The sequence below is a fragment of the Macaca nemestrina genome, chromosome 15 (assembly GCF_043159975.1).
Source record: "Macaca nemestrina isolate mMacNem1 chromosome 15, mMacNem.hap1, whole genome shotgun sequence".
Taxonomy (NCBI): Eukaryota; Metazoa; Chordata; class Mammalia; order Primates; family Cercopithecidae; genus Macaca; species Macaca nemestrina.
The window spans coordinates 111,601,639-111,624,008 of NC_092139.1; the positions used below are offsets into that span (position 1 = coordinate 111,601,639).

The 22,370-nt window shown below is 53.2% G+C and overlaps 1 protein-coding gene and 2 long non-coding RNA genes across 4 annotated transcripts in view; 1 reads left to right on the forward strand and 2 right to left on the reverse strand.

The window, feature by feature from the left end:
• Nucleotides 1-17,893, reverse strand: part of LOC105464312 (sulfotransferase family 4A member 1) — a 37,149-nt gene extending 19,256 nt beyond the window's left edge. Inside the window, exon 1 of one of the 2 annotated variants that reach the window (XR_976772.2) lies at nucleotides 17,602-17,818. Coding sequence is in view for 1 of the 2 variants with exons in the window: in XM_011712092.2 (XP_011710394.1) it covers nucleotides 17,602-17,770 (169 nt within the window). In the remaining variant the exon portion in view is untranslated. Of the gene's footprint in view, nucleotides 1-17,601 lie in introns of both variants that reach the window. The other variant, XM_011712092.2, reaches the window with a different exon arrangement.
• LOC105464311 (uncharacterized) lies at nucleotides 2,068-17,532 on the reverse strand. The gene is made up of 3 exons (XR_976771.3): nucleotides 16,890-17,532; nucleotides 7,157-7,246; nucleotides 2,068-4,573 (listed from the first exon to the last, which is right to left on the reverse strand). It is a non-coding gene; the product is annotated as an uncharacterized lncRNA (long non-coding RNA).
• On the forward strand, nucleotides 17,237-21,446 carry LOC105464314 (uncharacterized). The gene is made up of 3 exons (XR_011614199.1): nucleotides 17,237-17,409; nucleotides 18,137-18,331; nucleotides 21,154-21,446. It is a non-coding gene; the product is annotated as an uncharacterized lncRNA (long non-coding RNA).
• Nucleotides 21,447-22,370: the final 924 nt, after the last annotated feature.

Sequence of the window (22,370 nt, forward strand, 5' to 3'; positions counted from 1 at the left end):
CGCGTCCTCACACCTGAGCTGCTTCCCACGAGGGCTCCTCCCTGGCTCTCTGCTGCCACCCAGCTCACTCTGCCTCCTAGTACAGGGGTCCCCAACCCCCAGGCCATGGGTCTGTGGCCTGTTGGGAACCGGGACGCACAGGAGGAGGCGAGCGGTGCAGGAGCAGGCATTACAGCCTGAGCTCTGCCTCCTGTCAGATCAGCGGGAACACAAGATTCTCACAGGAGCACGAACTCTATTGTGAACTGCACCTACGAGGGATCTGGGCTGTGTGGTCCTCATGAGAATCTAATTAAACCCCGACGATCTGAGGTGGAGCAGTTTCATCATGAAACCATCCCCATTACCCCACCACCTGGGTCCATGGAAAAACTGTCTTCTGCAAAACCAGTCCCTGGTGCCAAAAAGGTTGAGGACCACTATTCTACCTCTGTTTTCAACCCAGTAACCAAAACTGTGGCTTTAACATGGAAGTCAGACCCCACCACTGTCCACTGCCGCCGTCTGGAGCAGCTCTGCCTCCCGCAGAGTCAACGCAAGGCCTTCACCATGTTCCACTCCCTCACCACCTGGCTCTCCCCTGAGCTCCCTCCCGCCTCTGAGCCCAACCAGCCCTTCCCCAGGCTGCTGGCATTGGTGCCCCTACCTGGAGCCTCCTCACTCCCTGACTCCTCCCTGCGCCTGCTCAGATGCCGCTCAGTCAGCACGGACTCCTTCACCAGCTATGGGTCTAACTCCTGCCCCTCGCCCTGTCATGTGGTCCCTCTGTGCTATCTACCTGCCCAGGAACAGCCTGCAAATTCCTTTGCGTGCTCTCTCCCCTCTCCACCTTAAGGACAGGGGCTGTTTTGTCTTGTTCTTTGCTGCACCCGGAGAGCCAGCATGTGGCCATGCTCAATTCATATTTCCTGAGTGGACCAACAAACGCTGGGTGCTGCATAGACTCTGAGTAATCAGAAGGGGATGTGTTGATCAAGGAAGACTTCCTGGAGGAGGGAGCTTTGGGGCAAAGGCACTGAAGGAAGGAAGTGGTGTGGCTTGGTGATGGAAAACAAGCTCTCTTCAATACACAGAAAGACCTTCTCAGCACATGGACTCTCCCACCAACCTGAGTAGGAAATACAACCATCCTCATGGCAGACGAGGCTCCTAAGGCCAAAATGTGCCAAGGGTTACAGAACCAGAGTGTGGCTGACTTGCCTGTTCCTCCTCGTGAGGACCATCCAGCCAGCAGCTCGGGACAGCCGCAGTGAGGGGGTCTTTGTCCTTAGAAATCAGACTGCGGGCAGCATCCCTGAAAGGGGCCTCTCCCAGTGACATCTTCATCACCTATTCTTCACGTTCCCCACCCCTGCAGCCCCACAGGCCAACAACCCAGACAGACATTCTCTGCACATTAAAGTCTTCTTACATCAATATCGGCCACTTCAGTTCCACAAGTCCCATCCTCACCCCCATTAAATATTTATGCCAGAAGATCAGCCAAAGGAACTCTTGACTCGTCAGGTCCACCTGGCCCTGTCCCCGTGGCCCTTCTCTCCAGCCTGCCACGTCCATTTCCTGGTTGAACACCTGCTAACCTTACCTTCTCCCACTTCCAGGAGAATTCAACAGGAGGTCAACACGGGCATCAGGGAGAGAGGGGCAGCGAGAACACACCAGGAAACACGCAGGGAACAGGTCCCGGCCTTCCTAGGGCATAAAGCCAGCTGGCAAGATGCGATAACATGATCAAAGAAAAATGGTCATTATACTATCTGGTCACTTACCTCATTCCAGGCACACTTCTAAGCACTTTGAACCCAAGATCAAACCCAGCTTCAGAGTCAGACAGTCCTAGCTCTGCAAGGCCCTCTGCCAGACGCCAAGCTGTGGCACCCAGCACTCCTCCCACTGGTCTCTCTCCATGCTCCTGGTGGTGCCCTTGGGCATGGGCATGAGCCCTGCCAGCCCCTCCACCCACCCTCACTGTGGCCAACTGTACCCAGGGGCTCCTGAGGTCCCAGTGATGCGGCCCTGCCAGCCCTCCACCCACCCCCTCTGCTCTGGCCAGCCTCCCACCCCCTTCCAAGCCCAGCGCCCCAGTGGCCCAAGGCCTTCAACAGGCTGCCCTCTGCCTGGCCAGCCCGGGCTTGCTCTGTGGGTCGCTGCTCCCAGGAAGCCTTCCCTGACAACACGCCTCTCGATCAGGTGCCCTTCCCTGGTCCCACAGAGCCCTGGACACTGTCCTAGCACACTGTCACACCGTGCCTGGCTGGGGCAAGACCTGTGAGGGCAAGGAACTGGTCTTAGTCACTGTTTTAGTTTCCCAGGGTGCTGCCAGAGATCACCCAAAACTTGGTGGCTTAAAACAAGAGAAATGTATTCTCTCACAGTGCACACTTTTGGAGGCCAGAAGTCCCAAAGTTGAGGTGTGGGCAGGGCTGTGCCCCTTTCTGGAGACTGAGGGAGAATCCTCTTCTGCTGCTCTCCCCTCCACCCACCTTGCCACTGCCCTCCTCCTTCCTGCCTGGCACTCCGACCCCAGCGCAGGTACCCCCACCCACTCAGCGAGCCTTTTATTCACTCAGCAGAGGGCTCACTATGTGCCAGGCTCCAGGCTGGCCCAGGAGTCCCAGGAATGACACCATCCCTGCCACCTTCCAGAAAATGGAGGTGGTGATGCCCCTCTCTTCTTCACAGGGCTGCTGGGGTCAAAGGAGATGACGTGCAGAAGGGCCACAAAGAGAATCAGGCCTGCTCAGGCCCAAAGAGAATCAATATAAACCAACGTCAACTCAGCAACTGAAATCAAGATAGGGCACCACCAACAGGACCTGCTCACTTGCAAGGACACGCCACAGTCTCACAGCAAACCTGGCAACCCTCATTACAGCACAGGACAGGAACCTCCTGGCACCCACCGATGAAGCCACACACCTGGAGCAGGCAAAGCAACGCCCACAGCCAACCCTGTGGCGCCCTCCACCGGCCTCGAGCAGGAGGGTCCATGAGCACTACCTTTACTGACAGGGAAACAAGGCACTGGGAAGTGGGGGCCCGCCTGGAGCTGGAGCCACTTCCCAACAGGGCCAGGTGGGGCCGAGGCAGGAGGGAGAGGTGGAGGAGTCCTAGTGAGGCCTGTCATGTTGCTGTGGGACAAACGGGGGCACGCGGCTGTGGCTACGCTGGGGCCCCTGAAGAGCAGTGAGGGCAAACACGCCACTGCCAAGGTGGGGGCCCAGGAGGGCACCAATCTTCCTCATCACAGCTGGGCAGCTGGAAGCCAGCCCAGGCCCCAGCAGATCCACCCTGAGCAGGGAAGAGTCAAGCTTTCAAACAGAAACCAGGTGAGCCAACAGGGCAGGGCCACCCGCTGGCCAGTAACTCGAGCCAAACGCGCTCTCCAGCAGCTCTTCGCAAGTCAGCTAGAAGCAGTAATTCACAGAAGTGCCTCTGCTGACACCACTGCAATCACTTCTGAGTGGCAAACCGATCAATACCCCCTGCAGCAGCGCGCAGTGCACACTGACACCTGACTTGGGTCGAGGCCTGCAGGAGGCCACTGCTGTTCTGGGGTGGAACTCCCCAGGACTCTAGAGAATAGCCTGTCTTAACACTGGGCACAGAGCCCATCAAAAATTCCCACCAGAACTCATCACAGAAGGCATCAGAGCTGATCAGAACGGCCTGGAAACCACTAGGACCCTGTGGCTGAAACCCTTTGATTTTCACTCACAGGATTCACCAGTCGCACCTCTGACAGGGACAGGCGGCAGGGAAATATGGGGCAGAAGAGGGCAGGTCCCCAGCGGGGGCCCCACCCTCAAGCCAAAAGGCCTGATACCAAGGCCCGAAGTGAGAACTTACATCCCTGTTTTCCCGCTCAAATGTTATCATTTCCAAAACCACGCCCTACCCCCAATCCTGTGCCTATAAAAACCCCAGAACTCAGCTAGCAGAGAGAGAAAAAGTAACTGGACGTCAGAGACTAGGTTGGACATCAGACAGAAGCAGCGTGACTTCAGAGGAACAGGCTGATGGTGTAGCTTCAGAGTGTCTGGCCAGGGATGGCCAGACTCCAGGGGAAGATAACCTTCCCACTCCGTCCCATTTTCAGCTCCCCTTCCTGCTGAGAGCCACTTTCATCAGCAAAAATCCCCCACATTTACCATCTCCAATTCGTTCATGCAGCCTCATTCCTCCTGGATGCCAGACAAGAACTCAGGTGCCACGAGTGCGGGTGCCAAAGGCTGTCACACTGACCCTTAGCCCTCGCTGGCAGAAGGCAGCTGCCTCACATGAAAAGGCAGAGGGCCCACTGAGCTGGTAGTACTTCAGCCGTCCACAGACGGCCGGGTTAGAAGAGCACTGGAACACTTCCTCTGAACCCCAGGGGCCGCTGCGGGGCTGGTACAAAGTTTGTTCCCGCACCCGCTCACCTGCGTGCTCCCTCCCTCGAGGGTGAAACGAAGGAGGTTCGAGTGAGTGGAGTCCGCCCCTGCCAGCGCCAGAGCAGCCAGCTGACTCCAGCACTCGTGTACTCCAGCTCCCGCCTGCGAAGGAGTCAGGAAATGTCCAGCTTCACTTGTACCTAGTTGAAAAAGTCAGTCCTGTAAGGCACAAAGATCTACAGTTCTCTCCTCCTCTAATCCCACTCCCCAGAAGGAGACCTTTGGTAGATTCCTTTTGCCCTCAAATTTTCAAAAAGTGTACTGATATCATTATTTTATGATCTGTACATATTAGATGGGCTAATGATTTTTGACTGTGAAAGATGAGGACTTAGCCAAGTTCCCGTACACACAAGCTTCCCTCCTGCCGATACAGTCGCAGCACGATTTTGGATTTAATTCAAGGCTTAATTTGGTGTTTAATGCAAAGTACACCATGTAGTGATTACATTTCCTCTTTTGTATACTATTTCACTTTTCCCAGAGTAGGTAACTGTCTTAGTTTGCTTATTTCATTTTCTGTATTGCTATTAATAACTCCTTCCACAACTCTAACAAGCCTCCAAGCCTCAACACGGCCAGAGACATGGGTGGGTGTTCGCTCAATCCCATTTGCTGCTTGGGGACATGCCCCTGCCCGCTCTGCTCTCCCTCCCTCATCTGAGTGAGCGGCCTGGCATGGCTGCATGGGACCTTCCTAGACCTCCCCCCACCTTGGGTGCACTGGTCCTTTCTCCACAGCCCCCAACTGCAGGTGCCCTGGCTGCTTCCTGGGCATGTGAGACTGAGGTAACTGCAAACATCCATATTCACCTCCCACGTGAGGGACAGTCTGGTCATGTACAGAAGCCCAGGCTGGAGATCGCTTTCCGTCGTTCAGTCTTCTCGCTGCCAGTGGTGCCGCTGAGATCCTGGGGGCCTATTTTCCTCTCTGTGGGAGCTCTGAGATCTTCTCTTCGCCCCAGTTTACTCGTTCACTAGGCCAGACAGTTGGCAGGGGTTGGGGGTGTCTTTTATTGAGCTCTGAACATTCGGAAAACTCTGGCTTCAATAATTTTCTCTACCATACTCTGTTCCCTTTCTGGAACTCCAAGATTAAACTTCCATTTTTCTTATCTTTTTGCTCCTGTTTGTCACCATTTTGCAAAAATTTTTATTCTACTTCCTGGACTATTTTCTCAGCCTGACCACCCAAACCTCACAACTGTGCATTTAAAACCTCCACCTTCACACTTTTCATCTCCAGGAGTCTTTGATGATCTCTCGTTATTCCTGTCTTCACTGCTGCTTCCTTCAGTGAAAGCAACACGTGTCTTGACTCTCAAAGGATACTGCAAAGACTTATGAGTGGAGGTGGTGTTATTCTGGGTTTTTAGGTTTTCTTCTGCTCCTCACATGGTCTTTGCTTTCTCGGAGTCCTTTTTTCTGCTTTGTGTTTTGTCTCTGCAGGTCTCTATCCTTCCTGTTGGAGACTTGCTACCTGGTGATCTTGAGTCCACTCACAGGTGAGGGAGAGACCGTGGGAGCAGCCCTGGGGGCCACACATGCCTGGGGGAGCAGCCTCGGTGCTTTCACAGCTGAGGACCTGTCACTTCAGTGGGAGATTCCATGAGTAGGTATAGGGCTCTGCTTTGGGGTCAATTTCTCAAGAGGGTGCCTCCAACCCCAGCCTGGAGACTGGAACCAGGTCACAGGCATCCTAAGAGCTGAGGCGAGGAGGGGCTGGTAATCCCACCCTCCAAGTGTGCAGCCTGTGTGTGACCCTACTTCCCACATGCCCTGTGTCCCAGCCTTCAGCTGTGCACGGGACCCTCACATCACAGCCTCTCCGGTCCCCAAAGAAGAAAACTGTCTTGGTGACAGCCTCTGGTTTCCATCCCCAGTGTCATGGACACCACATCAGCTGCTTCCTGGGCTGGGCTGCTGGAATGGGTTCCCACCTGGCCGCCCTCCCGACTGCGGCATTCAGGTTCCCTGCCTGCCCAGTGAGCCAGCACTCAGCCCTGCCTGTGATCTTTTGGGTTTCCAATCCACCGCGCCCTCCTCTCCTGCTCTGGGAGTTCAGAGCTTTCTATCCCTTTATTGTCACTTTAGTGAGGTTTCAAGAGGAAACAGACACCAGCGTGTGTGTTCAGTCTGCCCCACTGAAACAGCCGCTTACAGGGTTCTGGAGTCCCAGGACATCCACAGGGATGCCAGAATCCCCCGGCTCCCTGAGAAACAGCAACAGCTGGAAGTTTTTTTTTTTTTTTTTTTTTTTGAGACAGGGTCTCACTCTGTGGCTCAGGCTGGAGTGCAGTGGCGCAATCATGGCTCACTGCAGCCTCACCCTCCTGGGTCCAAGGGATCCTCCCATCTCAGCCTCCTAAGTAGTTGGAACCACAGGCACACGCCACCACACCTGGCTAGTTTTTTTTGTTTGTTTGTTTGTTTGATTGGTTGGTTTTTGTAGAGATAGGGGTCTCCCTATGTTGCCCAGACGGTCTTTAACTCCTGGGCTCAAGCAATTCTCCTGCCTCAGCCACCCAAAGTGCTGGGATTACAAATGTGAGCCACCATGCCCGGCCCACAGCGGAACTTTTAAAGGGGCAACTCATCAGGGCCGGGCAACAGTCCAGGGCCTGGGGGCTTCTGCCTCCATCCGGGTGGGAACTGTCCCCCAACAGACACTGAGAATGCTCCCCACCTCCAAAAGGAAAAGGTGAAGGACGTCTGTTAAGTACCTGCCGCAGCCAGTCCTTGTCCCTGTGCTTCCGCACACTGTCTCTCAGCTCTCAAGACAATGCCCTCGACACAGAGCGGGACGGGAAGCTCTAAGAGGAAAAGCAGAGTTCCTGGTCACACGGCTGGCAACTGGATGGGGAACCAAGACTTCCGGAGCCCAGCTCACAGCACCAGCTGAGGACACGCTGACCGAGACCCAGGAGCTCACTACAACTTCCCCCTTGAGTCTCACATACCTCACTGGAGCTGCTGTTACCATCTAGCTTCACACAGGACCACACAGGCTCAGGGATGAACTGTCCAGGGCCACAGAGGCCAGTGGGCAGTGAACTCAACACCTGAAACTTTTGCTCCAGAACCAGAGTGCTTTACACACACATCAGACACACAGACATACATATGTATACTCAACGCACACCACATACATAACACACCTACCACACACACTCCTTCAAACACAGCACGCACACACACACCAGACACAGCACATGTGCACTCACACTCGCTCCACACACAAACACCACACACACACATCACATGCACACACACCACACACATACACCCATACACACTAGACACACACAGCACCAAGGCTCACAAAGCAAGAGAGCAACAAAACAGGGTCACGTCCCATGTGTACTCATTTGCGGGATAAATCTCCGACCGTTTCCTAGCTACGATCAAGCAAAGGTGAGGCAGACGGGGCAGTTGCTGGGACTGACCCCCACCCATGACAGTGGCAGCTCACTTCTAGGCCTGGGACCCTGGGAAACGAGTTACAGCCATCCCCACCCCACCCCTGCCCACTCTGGACCACATCCACAGCCAGACCCCTGCTGGATGCAGAGGAGAAACAGGCACAGTCCCTGGCCGTGACTCCGTCCTCCTGCTGGGGTGATGCCAGGCAGCTGCCGCATGCTGGGCTCCACAGCCAGGCCTGCCTGGTCCAGGAAGCTCCGGCAACCCTGGGTTGGCCCCAGCCTCTGTCTCATGAGACTCTGAAAACCTGGAGCCCAGATTCCCAGCCTAGCTGTGCCAGCGACTCTGGGAGGTCTGAAAGTCACTGCTCCTCTGGGCCTCAGTTTCCTCAAAGTGAACTTCTCCTAGGCCTTTAGCTCTTCTGTTCCGGGTATACAACCCTGAGGCTGCCAAGAGGCTACCAGGAGATTGCTGCACCTTCAGACAGAGCTGGCACAGCAAGCAGAGCGTGGCTCCGCCCCAGGGGGAAACGCTCCGCCCCAGGGGGAAAACGCTCCGCCCCAGGGGGCAGAAGCTCTGCCTCAAGGGGAAGAGGCTCCACCTTTGTATGAGAGAAAGTCAGGGAAGGCTTTTGTAAAAAAACAGCCTTTGCAATGGGACCTTCAGGACGAGGGGAGAAACCAGTTGTAAGAAGCTTTGGGGAAAGGAGGCTCTGGCGTGTGGCATTAAGGGCCCCAGCTTGCCCTCATGCAGCATCTCAAGACATCAGTGGTGGTGAGGATGGTGCGGACAACAATGGCAGACAGGGCAATGACCACAATACATGCCCCACGCGCATCTTTGCTGTGTGACTTCACGGCCCCTCATAAAGGTCCTGCTCTGTGACTCTGGGCACGACCATACGACTTGGCCAACGGAGACGCTGCACGTCTCTGCTCATTCTTCTGCACTTCCACTGCTGCCAAGAGAAGGCCATTGGCCCAGGCTAGCCTGCTAGTCCCAGGAGGAGAAAAAGAGGTGCCTGGAGCAGAGCTGCCCCCGCCAAGCCCAGCCCGAAGCAGGGCCCCAGTCAATCTGCACACACCGGGGACAGTCTGGCCAAGACCAGCTGGGAAAGAATCAGGGCCTTGCCCAAAATCAAAATTCAGACCTAAGTCTTTATAACTGGTCCCCTCCTCCAGTAGAGCCTACCAGTGCCCACTTATACCCCTCAGCTGCCCTAGAGGTCACCTGCAGCACTGGTGAGGGCTTCTGACTTCAAGCACCTGGGCCTGCTTCCCACCTGGCCGCAGAGGAGGAGGCCCAGAAGTGCAGGGAGCCGATGCCCTGAGCCACCCCCAACCACTGAGGGACAAGAGTTGGCGCCTGCCCCCCACACGCCAGAGAAGGCTCCCAGCTGTGTTCACATCGTCTCTCAAGGGATGCTGGCAGGCTGAGCCCCAGGCTCCCGCAGTCACTCCTTTCCTGGCTTCTTCCCCCTTTGCCTTCTGAGACCACCTCCCATCTGACTAGCAGAGGCCCACTCTCTAGTACAAAAGCACACCCACTCACACGCCTGGGCTCTCAGCCCTGAGAGAGGCGACAGTCATGAGGGCTCTGGATCCAGAGTCCTGATTTGGAAACCAGGTCGGCTGCCTCCAGACAACAGGACACTGGACAAGATCTGCCCCTCTATGTGAGTTCCTCATCTGGAAGGCGAGGACAGTGATGAACTCAATGTCATTCCCCACAGAGCACCCTCCAGGCATCAGCAGCAGCGACAATTGTGCGGACAGTGACAGCGGACGAAGCACTGACCCCACTCATGACCCTGGGGCTGGCACCACCCAAAGCCAGGCCCACTGGAAGGAGGTGGCAGCGCAGGGAGATGCCACCCACAGAGTCAGGCTGGCCTGGGCCAGTTTCTTCTCAGGGCCTTGGTTCCTTACCCAAAAAATGGCCTATTTCATGGCAAAGTTGTGAGGATGGGGAGGATAAAACAAAGTACTCGGCACAAAGGCAGGAAACCCGCTCTCCTCCCTGGTCGTTCTGAGGCTTGAGCAGGACGAATGCCAACCACCTAGTCCAATGCCCCTGCCGCTGGTGGGGTCAACAGGTCCCAGGACAGCCTGGCTCATTTCAAGCTAAGCCAAGTCCTGAAGCCCAAGCCAGGGCCTCTGGCTCACCAGCCCCCACAAAATGACTGGTTTAGCTTCCAGAAAATGCCAGCAAGTCTCCAAAGCATGCTTTAAGGAGGCTTCCACCTCCCAATGGGCCCTCCACTCTCCTCTCACTCACTCCAGAAGCCCACGCTAGGACTCCGCTCCCTGCTAACCACACACAGTCACACTGTACAACATCCTGTCCCACATCCCAGGAGCGACACACACGCCCACCTATATGATCTAGTGGTCGGAGACCAGGAGGGACCACTAGGGCCCCTTCCCCCTAGATGCAGGATGCTGGAAAGAGCCGCCCCACACGAACAGGGAGAGGTCAGATAAAATACAAGATCCCAGCTTCACTCAACTAAGATGGGCCCTTCCTCAGAGTGGCAGGAGGTAAGCACCAGCTCACCTGAGACAGGGCCCTGGAGGAAGAGAAGCCAGCCCATGCAGGTGGCAAGAGGAATTCAGGCAAAATGTTTCCACGCTGGTAAAAGCCAAAGGTGAGCCCATGTGACAGCACAGAACCTCTGAAGCCAGAGAATCCAGAGAATCTTACACTGAGCAGAGAGCTGGCACCCAAATACAGGGTCTTCTCCAGACCTGGGCCAGGTGCTCAGGAGAAAGAGTGGGAGGCAGCATGCTTTGGAGAGTGCCATGGCTGTGGGAGAAGAAAAACATCCTACTTGCGCCCTTCTCCCTTACAGAAAAAAGGCTTTAAGCCACGGAGAGAGGGGCAGAAAACTGTGTCACCTCCCAGGGCACCGGTGAAGACCCAGTGTGGCTGGAGATAGGCAAAAGGAAAAACCAAGACTCTGCCCTTTGGGGAGGGGCAGGAAACTGTACCTGGGCCCTGACTACTAGAGATCCTCAACACTACAGAAAGGACATGAAACTCCTGCACAAGAGTTACCATCCAGGCAGAGTTTGGCTGCCACTCAGAGGAGGGCAGGATCAATGAAAAAGCCGCACCCAGACCCAGCAACATGGATCCTGCGGAAGACTGCAGCTAGACCACACACCAGAGAACCCCAAACCCTCCCTGCCGAGCTACTAAACCAAAGTAACAGATAACAGCAGAGTCTATCACTGGCACACGGGTAAGAGTGTGCAGACAAAACTCCTCCACAGTTCAGACCTACGAGGAAGACCAAAAGCTGGAGGTGGAGCAGGAACACTGAGAAAAATCCTCTGGAAACTCAGCCCCTCCACTGAACACAAGCTACCACTACAATAATATGAAACCAATGATTGCTCAAGGTAATCAGATCAACACCCAAACCCAAACCAGACCAACGAGGCAGGGTTAACTCAATTCCTTACACTAACGGCCTAGCAGTTTAAAAGCCAGCCTCATTTCCAAGCATAAATATGGCTGACTTTAGTCTCTACTGTCTAATATACTGTGTTGAGCAGTCAAAAGGTACTATTCCAAAAAAAAAAAAAAAAAAACCTGTCAAGAGACAAAGCCATCAACAGAATCAGACTCATGGAATTGATGAGAAGTCTGATTAACATGTCAAAGGTTCCCAAGGAAAAGGTGGACAACACCCAGGAACAGATAGGATTATTTCAGCAGAGAAATGGAAACTCTAAGTGGAAATGGTAGAGGGAAAAAACATAACGAAAACACTGAATGCTTTTGACAGCTCATCAGCAGACTTGACACAGCAGAAGAAAGAAGCAGTTAGCCACAGATTGGTCCACAGAGATTACCCAAACTGGAACAAAAAGAGAAAAAGAAAGAAGCCAGGTGCAGTAGTATGCCTGCAGACCCAGCTACTCAGGAGGCTGAGGAAGGAGGACTGCTTAAACCCAGGAACTCTAGGCCAGTCTGAGCAGCACAGTGAGATCTTGTCTCAAAAAATAAAAATTTAAAAAAAGGAAAGTAAAAAGAGGGAAGAAAACAATAGAACATCCAAGAGCTGGAGGACAACGTCAAACAATCTAACATACATGTAACTAGAATCTCAAAGGAAGAAAGAATGAGCTAAAAGAAGTATTTCCTAAGATAATCGCTGAGAATTTTTCCAAAATAATGAAAAGCATCAAACCACAGATCCAAGAGGCTTAGAGGAATCCCAAGTAGAAGAATTAACACACACATACAAAAACCCTGGACATATCATATTCAAAGTGCTGAAAATCAAAGACAAAGAGAAAACATTGAAGGCAGCCAGAGGAAAACAGGCACATTACCCAGTGGAAAAAAGAACAAGCCAACATTTCAGCAGGAGCTAAACAAGCCAAGGCCTGGCACGGCAGCTCACGCCTGTAATCTCAGCACTTTGGGAGGCCGAGCTAAGAGGATCATTTGAGCCCATGAGTCCAAGACCAGCCTAGGCAACATGGTGAGACCCTATCTCTACAAAAATACAAAAATTAGCCAGGTGTGGTGGCGCACACCTATAGTCCTAGCTACTTGGGAAGTTGAGGCAGGAGGACTGCTTGACCCCAGGAGGTCGAGGCTGCAGTAAGCCATGATTGCATCACTGCACTCTAGCCTGGGCAATAGAGTAAGACCCTGCCGAAGGAGGGAGGGAGGGAGGGAGGGAAGGGAGGGAAGGGAGGGAGGGAGGGAGGGAGGGAGGGAGGGAGGGAGGGAGGGAGGGAGGGAAGGGAGGGAGGGAGGAAAAGAAACTATGGCCAGGCACAGTGACTCACACCTGTAATCCCAGCACTTTGGGAGGCCAAGGCAAAAGGAACTATGGCCAGGCATGGTGGCTCACACCCACAATCCCCGGACTTTGGGAGGCCAAGGCAGGAGGATTATTAAAGCCCAGGAGTTCAAGACCAACCTGGTCAATATGGCAAGACCACCATCCCTACAAAAAAATTTAAAAATTAGCCGGGCATTGTGGCTCATGCCTGTGGTCCCAGCTACTCAGGAGGTTGAGGTGGGAGGATTGCTTGAGCCCAGGAGTTTGAGGCTACAGTGAGCACTCCAGCCTGGGTGACAGAGCAAGACCCTGTCTCCAAAAAAGTAAAAGTAAAGATAAATAAGTAAAAGAAACTATGCAAGCCAGAAGACACAGGAGGATCATCTCTAAAGTTCTGAAAGATACTACAGGGGAGGCCTAGGAAGAATGTTTAGCCCCTCATTTAACAGACAAGTGGACTTGAAGATGGGAAGTCATCAGGTAATCAAAGGGCAACATGGGGGAAAGGAGATACGAGGGGAGGGGAGCAAAATACCAGACAAGAGGAGCAGACAGTTCCCCGTGGGGGGCGAGCAAGGAGGTGGAACAGGTGGAGTCCAGGTCACAGAAGGGCAGGCTAAGGCAGAGAACGCTGCCTGGCAGCAATGGGAGCCAGTAAAGAACTCTAAGCGGGGAGTACCCAAGTTAGACGGGTATTTCCAGGAGATCACTCTAGCTATGGAGTGAAGGATGAACTGAAGCGGGGCTCAGGAAGAGGCCACTGCAACACTGCAGGTGAGAGGGGAAGAATCCTAAGACTGTGGCAGGTGCTGAGGGAGCCAAAAGATCTAAGAGCTGCTTTGGGGGCAGATGAACTCCCCTGTAGAAGCAAGTAACAAGGGCACAGGGGAGGAGGAGTCATTGCTGTCTGGGAAGAATGAGAAAGGAGGAATCCAAGAGCCCTGGAGCTCAGACAAGCAGACTCAGGGTCTCTTCCTGTTCCACCAGGGCCAACTACTCAGGAGGTGGTGCCCCCAGCAGCCCCATCTCCTTCTTCCTCCCAAACCCTGAGAGTCGTTCTGCAGGCTTTTGCCTCCCAGCCCGATTGGGTGATGGGGAGAAACGTGGCCCCGGCAGACCCAGGACACTTGTTTTGGCACCCCCTTGCCCAGGTCAAGCCCCCTGATTATGTGTACAGCTGGAAGACAAAGGGGAAGGGATGAGGGAGCAAGAGGAGAAGGATGGGGAAAGAGGAACTTCTCGGTTCTTCTGGTACAAAACCACACGTTCCATTCTTCAGGCCTCTGCATTCCCTCGTAGGACGCAGGTAACTCACCACACTGCTGTGAAACACTTTGCTGCCCTGTGTGGTAAAGCTCAAAGGGCTCTGCATGCTCCCTGATCTCAGAACAAATTGGTAACCCAGGAAGCACTGGCAGGTGCCAGCTTCCACCCCCACGCCTCTCTTACCTTGTCCTGTGGGTGGTTTCTCTCCAGGGTCTACACCCGGTGCTGACACTACCCCAGCCCTTTGCCCTCCCTGGGCCCTCATTTTCACATCTATAAAAAGGAAACAATCACAAGAGCACAGGGCTGTCCTGAGGATCCCAGTGAGTAGAGGGCAAAACAGCATCTGCAATGGGTAATCCACCCAACCTGCCTCCTCCTCCATGCAGTCTCCTGAGATCCTCCTCTTCAGAACCCTCATTCCCAAGCCATTTACCTGGCCCTGAGAACAGCTACCCTGGCTGGTCAGTTAACTCTTCAGTGTTAGGATTCTGGCTTTCCCCCCATGTCACCACAAGTGCCACAAGGTCACCATTACCTCATGCACAGCCCTTCTGAAGCCGGTCTCTCCCAGGCACAGTGACACACACACACCAAGAAAACCAGGACATCCGTCTGGCCTGGGACCTGCACACCAAGTCTCCCCTCAGCTTCAGCTCCCCTCAGCTTCAACCCCTGAGTTGTCTGAAAATGTAAGACTTCAATGAATCAATCTGGTCAAATCCTCTCATTTTTAATGAGCAAACTGAGGTTCAAAGAAACCAGGTGGCTCACCCAAGCCCAGGCCCAGGCGCTTCCCTCTGCATCAGTGAGAATGCGCACACACCTCAGGACTGGCCGGAACCAGGGGGAAAATAAAATCAGGGCAGTGGGTGCTCTGGCTGAGCCAGGGACTGTATCTCAAAGCCCAAGCTCTGTGACTCTGGGGCTGTGCCCCCTCGGGGACGAGCACTTGATTAAAATCAACCTGTTGACAAAACCAATGGCAGTGATTGCATCAAACCAACCACACACAGGGACAGAATGTTTTCACAGACACAATCGGATTTAATGCAGCCACCATCCCAGGACCAAATACGCTGTACGAATGAATCCGAACAAAGTCAGTGATCAACAGAAAGGCCCTTCTCAGAAAACACCATGGGCTCCTGCTGCCTGGATCACGGTTTCACCTGGCGCTGTCCAGCACAACGTTCAGCTGTGATGGAAACACTCCCTATCTGTACTGCCCCATACGGCAGCCGCTAGCCCCATGTGGCTACCGTGCACCTGGAACACGGTGATGCTACTGATTAAATGAATTTCCACTTTTATTTCATTCTAATTCATTAAATGTAAGCAGCTGCCTGTGGGCAGAGGCTCCTACACTGGACAGCACAGTGCTAACCCGCCATGTAAGCCAGAATGTCACAAGCACAAAAAGAATCCCAGCAAGCAGCACGGGGTTGTGGGAAAAAATACTGGACAGGAATCGAAGGCCAGGATCTCATTATCATTGCCTTAGCCACCAGAAAGCCCTCACCACCCCTGTGAACCCCAGTTTCTCCATCAGCGGAGGGTGGGAAAGGGTTGACAAGGGACCAGGCCCTTCCGGCTCTGACCACCTGCAAGTTCATTAGGATCTCCTAGACCCGGGCGCTGGAAATCCAAGGAGCCCCGTGGGTTCCCTGCCATGGCAGGTGAAGGGGGCAGCTGTTAGTCCTGGCTACTTACCCCAACCCCAGCACCAACCATGTCTCCCCCATCAGACTGAGAGCTCACTAAGGACAGGCACCAGATGGGGCCTCTCTCGGTCTCCCCAGCACCTAGCAAAGCATCTGGGCACAACAGGTGTTCAGGGCGTAAAAGTCAGCATTAACCATGAGCCTTTCCGGCATGTGTCTGGACCTGGGCTAAGGGCTCTCACCGGCCATTTTGCTCATCCTCCCAGCCACACATGAGTGGACCGAGGTGGTCTCTCCTCCCTCCTTAGAGACCACAGCTCAATGGGGTTCTATGATCTGCCCAGGGTCACCCTGCTGGTAAGCAGCAAAACTGCATTCAAACCCAGGACTTCCAACTCCGAAGCCAGGTTCTTAATGTGTAAGCACTGATGCCTGCTACAAATGTATCCCCAGAAGCTGAGGGAAGGAAAGGGAAAGAAAATATGAACTAGGCTACCTGAAGTCCACTTGGAGGGGCCTCAGAGAAGTGACACAAACCTCAAAATCCCTAAGTGGCTAAGACTTCCAGCATTTTAAAGCCTACTAGAAAGAAGTCTACTAGAAAGAAGGCTGGGTCCCCCTCCTTCTTGGGCCCTCATGATTTTCCAAGGGCAACGGAGCACCCATAGGGCAGGGGAGAGGCTGGCCGTGGACCGGGAGACCTAGCTAGACCTGACCTCTGTCCCTCAGCAACTGCGTGACTCCGAGCCATTTGTGTGTTATCTGAGCCTCTGAAAAAAAGCTATGAGAACCCCTCGCAGATTAACAGCGGTAGAGCACTTGGCACACAGGACTCAATGAGTGGCCACAGAAGCCAACAACATGCTTAGCCATTCCAAAAGCATTCTAGGTCCCACCCCATGCGGCAACTGGCATGTGCTCAAGATAGCAGCCCCTCGAATGCTCCGTTCTCCAACCAACACCCTCCAATGAGAGCCCATACTCCAATCTTCCTCAGAAGAATGTCAGGGACCTGCCCTCAGGTGTCTGGAACTCCATACAGCTACAACAGCCAAGCCTACAGCTTTTCCCAAAACCGCCTGACTGCTGGTCGGGCATGACCTTAGAGCCAGACACCTTGTAAACCACGCTGTGTCTGCCTCAAATACAGTGGCAACAGAGAATCCCTAGGACATGTTTAGAGAACAGGAAAGCTGCTACCTCCTTTCCCTACAAACCTTAGATGGGGTACTTTACAATCTCCTACCTCAGGTCTGCAGACAGACCAGCCTAGCTTTAATTCCCAGGTCAGCCACTCACCAGCTGGGTGACCTTGGCCCAGCCTTCTCCCCTCTCTGAGCCTCTGTGCCTAGACTGTAAAGTGGGAATGACCACCACCAGCTCACACAGCTGTTATTGTGAATGTGACGTCACAGTTAACCCTGGTAAATGTGAATGCCCCAGGTCCTGCCTCGGTGATGGAGGCAGCCCTGAAACAAGAGAATGCACAAGCAAGGCACTCCAGGCGGGGGCGGGTCCCATCCCCCACCCGGAGCCCACACTGGAAAGGAGGGACGTTACGTTTCCACGTTGAAAGCCCTGACGCCCGTGTTATCTTCCTGCCCAGGTGAACACCAGGACTTTGCACTCATCAAACGTTGGCCAGGATTCAGGAACAGAGAGGTTGAGTGACCTGTCCAAGGTCACACAGCCAGCCAGGCAAAGGGAGAAGCAGGGATGGGTGGCGGCCCTGGGCCCATCCTCCTGCAGCGCCGGCCAAATAGGCTCCATCTCCACCGAACGGGCCGCCCCCGAAGGTCTCTGACCTTGGTTTCCCCAGGTGCGAACCAATCCCCTTCCCACTCCACCCCACACGGCCCGCAGGGATCCGAGCACCGGCAGGGCGGGGGCGGCGGCGAGGGCGAGGGCGACCACCCGGCCCAGCAGAAGCCTTGGGCGCGGCGCGGCGTCTACGCGGCCGCGCTGCAGGGCCCGGGCACGGCGTAGCGGGCGCGGTCGGCGCGAGGCTCACCGGACTTGGGGTAGGTGACGATCCACACGTCGCTGGGCCGCACCGGGAAGTTGGCGATCTCCTCCATCTTCCCGCGGCAGAACGGCGGCAGCCGCACGCCATGGAACTCGAAGTACTTGCTCTCGAACTCCCCCGGGGTGCTGGGGGTCTCGGCCTCGCTCTCCGCCATGCCGCCGCCGTCGCCGCCGCCTCCCGGCCCGCAGCCCGCACGCGCCCGCGCCCGCTCCCGCGCCCGCGCCCCGCACACGCCCGCGCCCCACCGGCGCGCGGCGGCCGCTCCGCAGGCGTGACGTCATGGCGCCGCCCGACGCGCGGCGGAGGCTCCCCTCCGCAGGTATGACGTCATGGCGCCGCCCGGCACGCGGCCGCGGGGCTCCACGGGCGTGACGTCATGGCGCCGCGGAGCCGCGCCCTCCCGCCCAGCCCCGGCCGCGGTCACCCACCCGCTCCCGTGGCTGACAGAGACCCTGGCCCGCGGTCCGCAGCCTCCTCAGTCTCGTGTGCGTTCATTGCCCTCACGGCTTCTGTCACTCAGCAAGCGCTCAACACAGATGCATGAGATACCCCCTCTGGAAGGCCCTGAAAGGCAGTGGTCCATTCAACACGTGCTTAGCGCGCTCCTGATCTGCGCCACGCACTGGGCCAGGTCCGCGACACGCGTCAGGGTAGAAGCAAGCAGAAGCCTGACCCTGTTGGAGCTTACATTGGTAAATAACCAAGATAATTTCAGGTAAATGTTAAGTGGTATTAAAAATATGCCTCTTGGCCAGGCGCGGTGGATCAAGCCTGTAATCCCAGCACTTTGAGAGGCCGAGGTTGGCGGTCTCCTGAGGTCAAGAGTTCGAGACCAACCTGGATAAATGGTGAAACCGCATCTCTACAAACATACCGAAAAAAAAAAAAAAAAAAAAAAAAGCAGTGAGCTGTGAGCTTGCACCACTGCACTCCAGTCGGCAACAGGACAAGATCTTGTTTAAAAAAAAAAAAAAAAATGGGCCACCTTGCCTAGCCAAAAATAAATAAATAAATAAAATTTTTGTTTTTTTTTTTGAGACGGAGTCGCGCTCTGTCGTCCAGGCTGGAGTGCAGTGGCTAGATCTCGGCTCACCGCAAGCTCCGCCTCCCGGGTTCATGCCATTCTCCTGCCTTAGCCTTCCTAGTAGCTGGGACCACAGGCGCCCACGGCCATGCCTGGCTCTTTTTTTTTTTTTTTTTTTTTTTTTTTAGGAGTAGAGATGGGGTTTCACCGTGTTAGCCGGGATGTCTCAATCTCCCGACCTCGTGATCCGCCCTTCTCGGCCTCCCAAAGTGCTGGGATTACAGGTGTGAGCCACCTCACCCTGCCAAGAAGTGCTTCTTAATATCCCACGAGTAGGGGAGGGGAGTGTTGGATTGTAAATTCCAGGACCCCAGACCTATGGAGAAAAATTACAAAAATATACATTTAGTAAGGCACTTCTTGTGTAAACTATAATTTGAGAGCAACCGAGTTCTAGAGATCTCAGTGCAACCCCTTGCCAGTCATGCACTCAACAGACATGTATGAAGCACCTACTAACATGCCTGGGACTGGGGAAGCACAAAGATGAAAACAACGCAGTCCTGCTCTCATTCTCTGCAGCTGAGCATCATCAGCTGTGTAAAGGAAAGGAATAAGTCCTACCTCTAAATACTGTAGCCAGGAGGATGGAAGGAGTTTACACCAACAAGAATCTGTAGCAGAGCGGATGGACAGGACCTATTCCTACTCTCTCCTTCTTACTATAGAGTGAGACACTTGCATTCTGACACCAAAGACACGTACATGGGCTGAGAGGTGCAGGCCATGTGCACACAGCAGACAGAGAGAGGAAACAGCAATTAATCCTGACTTGGGAAGCTTGTGGATGTCTTTCCAAAAAAGAAAGAGGACATTCCGAGCACCCAGGCTTTATTCAGAATAATTAGGCCAATGGCAAAAGGGCATCTAGCCAAAAGCTAGAGTGATTGAGCGAATGAATGAACATCCTGGTGTTTCAGGTGAGGGTTCTCACTGTGGGAGAAGGAAGATGTAAATGGGGAATGGGAGGAGGCAGGGAAGAACTCTATGGTATTGGATTGGAACCAGAGGTATTGACGTGAGTTTATGATAGTTTTACATTCCTATTTCTTATATTTGCTGAAAAAGCCTTTAGGCAATGATATCTCAATAATACCAGGCATACCCCCTGCCCAGATCTTTGCTAAGTACTTCTCTCACCAAATGAACCTGGGGTTTCTTGGAGAAAAAGCCAACTCCAGGGCAAGGAAAGTACAAGATGAGCCCAAAACGTTTTGTTGAGTCTTGAACTCCTGCAAGTTCAAAACTGTTGGGAATAGGTCGGAAGGACACTGGGTGTTGCGTGAAAGTGTTACCATAGGTCAAATCGGAAACAGTTTGAGCCTGTTAGACAAGAATGGGAAACAACCCACATACCGGACAGTAGAATAGATAAATCGCGATATAGCCATACAAGGGAATACTCAGTAATTTTTTAAAAAAGGAATGTAACTAAGAATGTCACAGTCAAAATGATGAACAAAATTAAGTCAAGCACAAACAATAGTATGTTGTGTGATTCTATTTATTTACAGTCAAAGCCAGCAAAACTGATCTATAGTGATAGAGGTGAGAATAATCTTTTTTTTTTTTTTTTTTTTTTTTTTTGAGACAGAGTCTTGCTCTGTCGCCCAGGCTGGGGTGCAGTGGCCGGATCTCAGCTCACTGCAAGCTCCGCCTCCCGGGTTTAGACCATTCTCCTGCCTCAGCCTCCGGAGTAGCTGGGACTACAGGCGCCCGCCACCTCGCCCAGCTAGTTTTTTGTATTTTTTAGTAGAGACGGGGTTTCACCGTGTTAGCCAGGATGGTCTCGATCTCCTGACCTCGTGATCCGCCCGTCTCGGCCTCCCAAAGTGCTGGGATTACAGGCTTGAGCCACCGCGCCCGGCCGAGGTGAGAATAATCTTAACCTGGGGCATGGAAAGAGGGTTGACTGGGAGCGGATTCAAGGGTACCTACCCTCCATAGTGTTGGAAACATCATAGCTTGCTCTTAGTGGCAGTTACATGAAGATGTAGACACAGGTAGAAGTACAGACATGGACATAGATGCAGGCCTTGCTTCACGGATATGCAACCAGGGGAGCCACACGGGGTTCTGTGCTCAGAAGGGCCCCACACTTTGGAATTCCATGCTCTGTGGTCACTATCTTGAAATTGTTGCATTTACCTTTGAGTTTGTTTTGTAAGTGAGGTCTGGTCAAAATTAGCTGGGAGTAGTGACGCGCACCTGTAATCCCAGCTACTAAGAAGGCTGAGGCAGGAGGATCGCTTGAACCTGGGAGATGGAAGTTGCAGCGAGCAGAGATCGCGCCACTGCACTCCAGCCTGGGTGACAGAACAAGACTCCATCTGAAAAAAAAAAGCAAATTGTTCTTCCCATATGAGTGGGCAGCAGTTAATTTGTTGAGGGCTTGTATAGAACCAAAAGGTAAAGGAAAGTTGAATTTGCTCTCTGCCTAACTACTTCAACAGGGACATCAATCTTCTCCTGCCCCCAGTGCTCCTGGTTCTCAGGCCATCAGAACTGGATCACATCTACAGCAGCAGATCTCCTACTCTCAGGCCTTCACACTACACCACCAGCTTTCCTGGGTCTCCAGCTTGCAGAGGGTAAATCATTCTCAGTCTCCACAATCATGTGAGCCAATACCTTATAATATATATCCTTCTATATACATATATGAAACTAGTGGTCATATATGTAAGTGTGTGTGTGTGTGTGTGTATACATATATATATTTGTCCTGTTTCTCCAGAGAACCCTAAGACACCACGTTAACCAGGTGATCAAAATAAACATTACCAATGCCTGTAATCCCAGCACTTTGGGAGGCCGAGGCAGGCAGATCACGAGGTCAGGAGATCAAGACCATCCTGGCTAACACGGTGAAACGCCGTCTCTACTAAAAATACAAAAAATTCACCAGGCACGGTGGCGGGCACCTGTAGTCCCAGCTACTCGGGAAGCTGAAATAGGAGAATGGCATGAGCCCGGGAGGCGGAGCTTGCAGTGAGCCGAGATTGTGCCACTGCACTCCAGCATGGAAGACAGAGCGAGACTCTGTCTCAAAATAAATAAATAAATAAATAAATAAATAAATAAATAAATAAGAAGAAAAATAAAGAACCTAGAATAGGCAAAAGAATTTTGAAAAAGAATAGCGGAGTTTGAGGGCTCACACTACCTGATTTCAAGACTTATTATAAAGCTAGTTACCTTAACACTGTAAATCAAAACAATATGTAACTGACATAAGCATAAAATGTAAATAAATGGAACAGAATAGAAAGCTCAAAGAGATACCCAAACATCTATGACCAATTGTTTTTTGACAAAAATATCCTTAAAAAGCAGAAAGCAGTAACTTCTCATGAGCCAAAAATGTCCATCAAGGCCTGAGCCTTTGAATAGAGAAAACCTCACCGCTGCGTAAGGGGCATAAGAAGAGGCTGGATACCTCTTTGTCCTGAAGAGACTCTTCTTAAGTAAGGTTCATCTAGTAGATCTCCAAATCTCAGCCCTCTGAGATCCATCCCCAAGGCTGCGAGGCAGCGGGGAAGACAGGTCGCTGTCCGTGGTGCTGAATGTACAGGTTCCCCCTCATCCTCCTGCCCTTCCATCCTGGCACGCTAGGTAACCACAACTCCCGATGCCCCTGATTTTCCTTTGTTATGTTCTATCTTGAGGC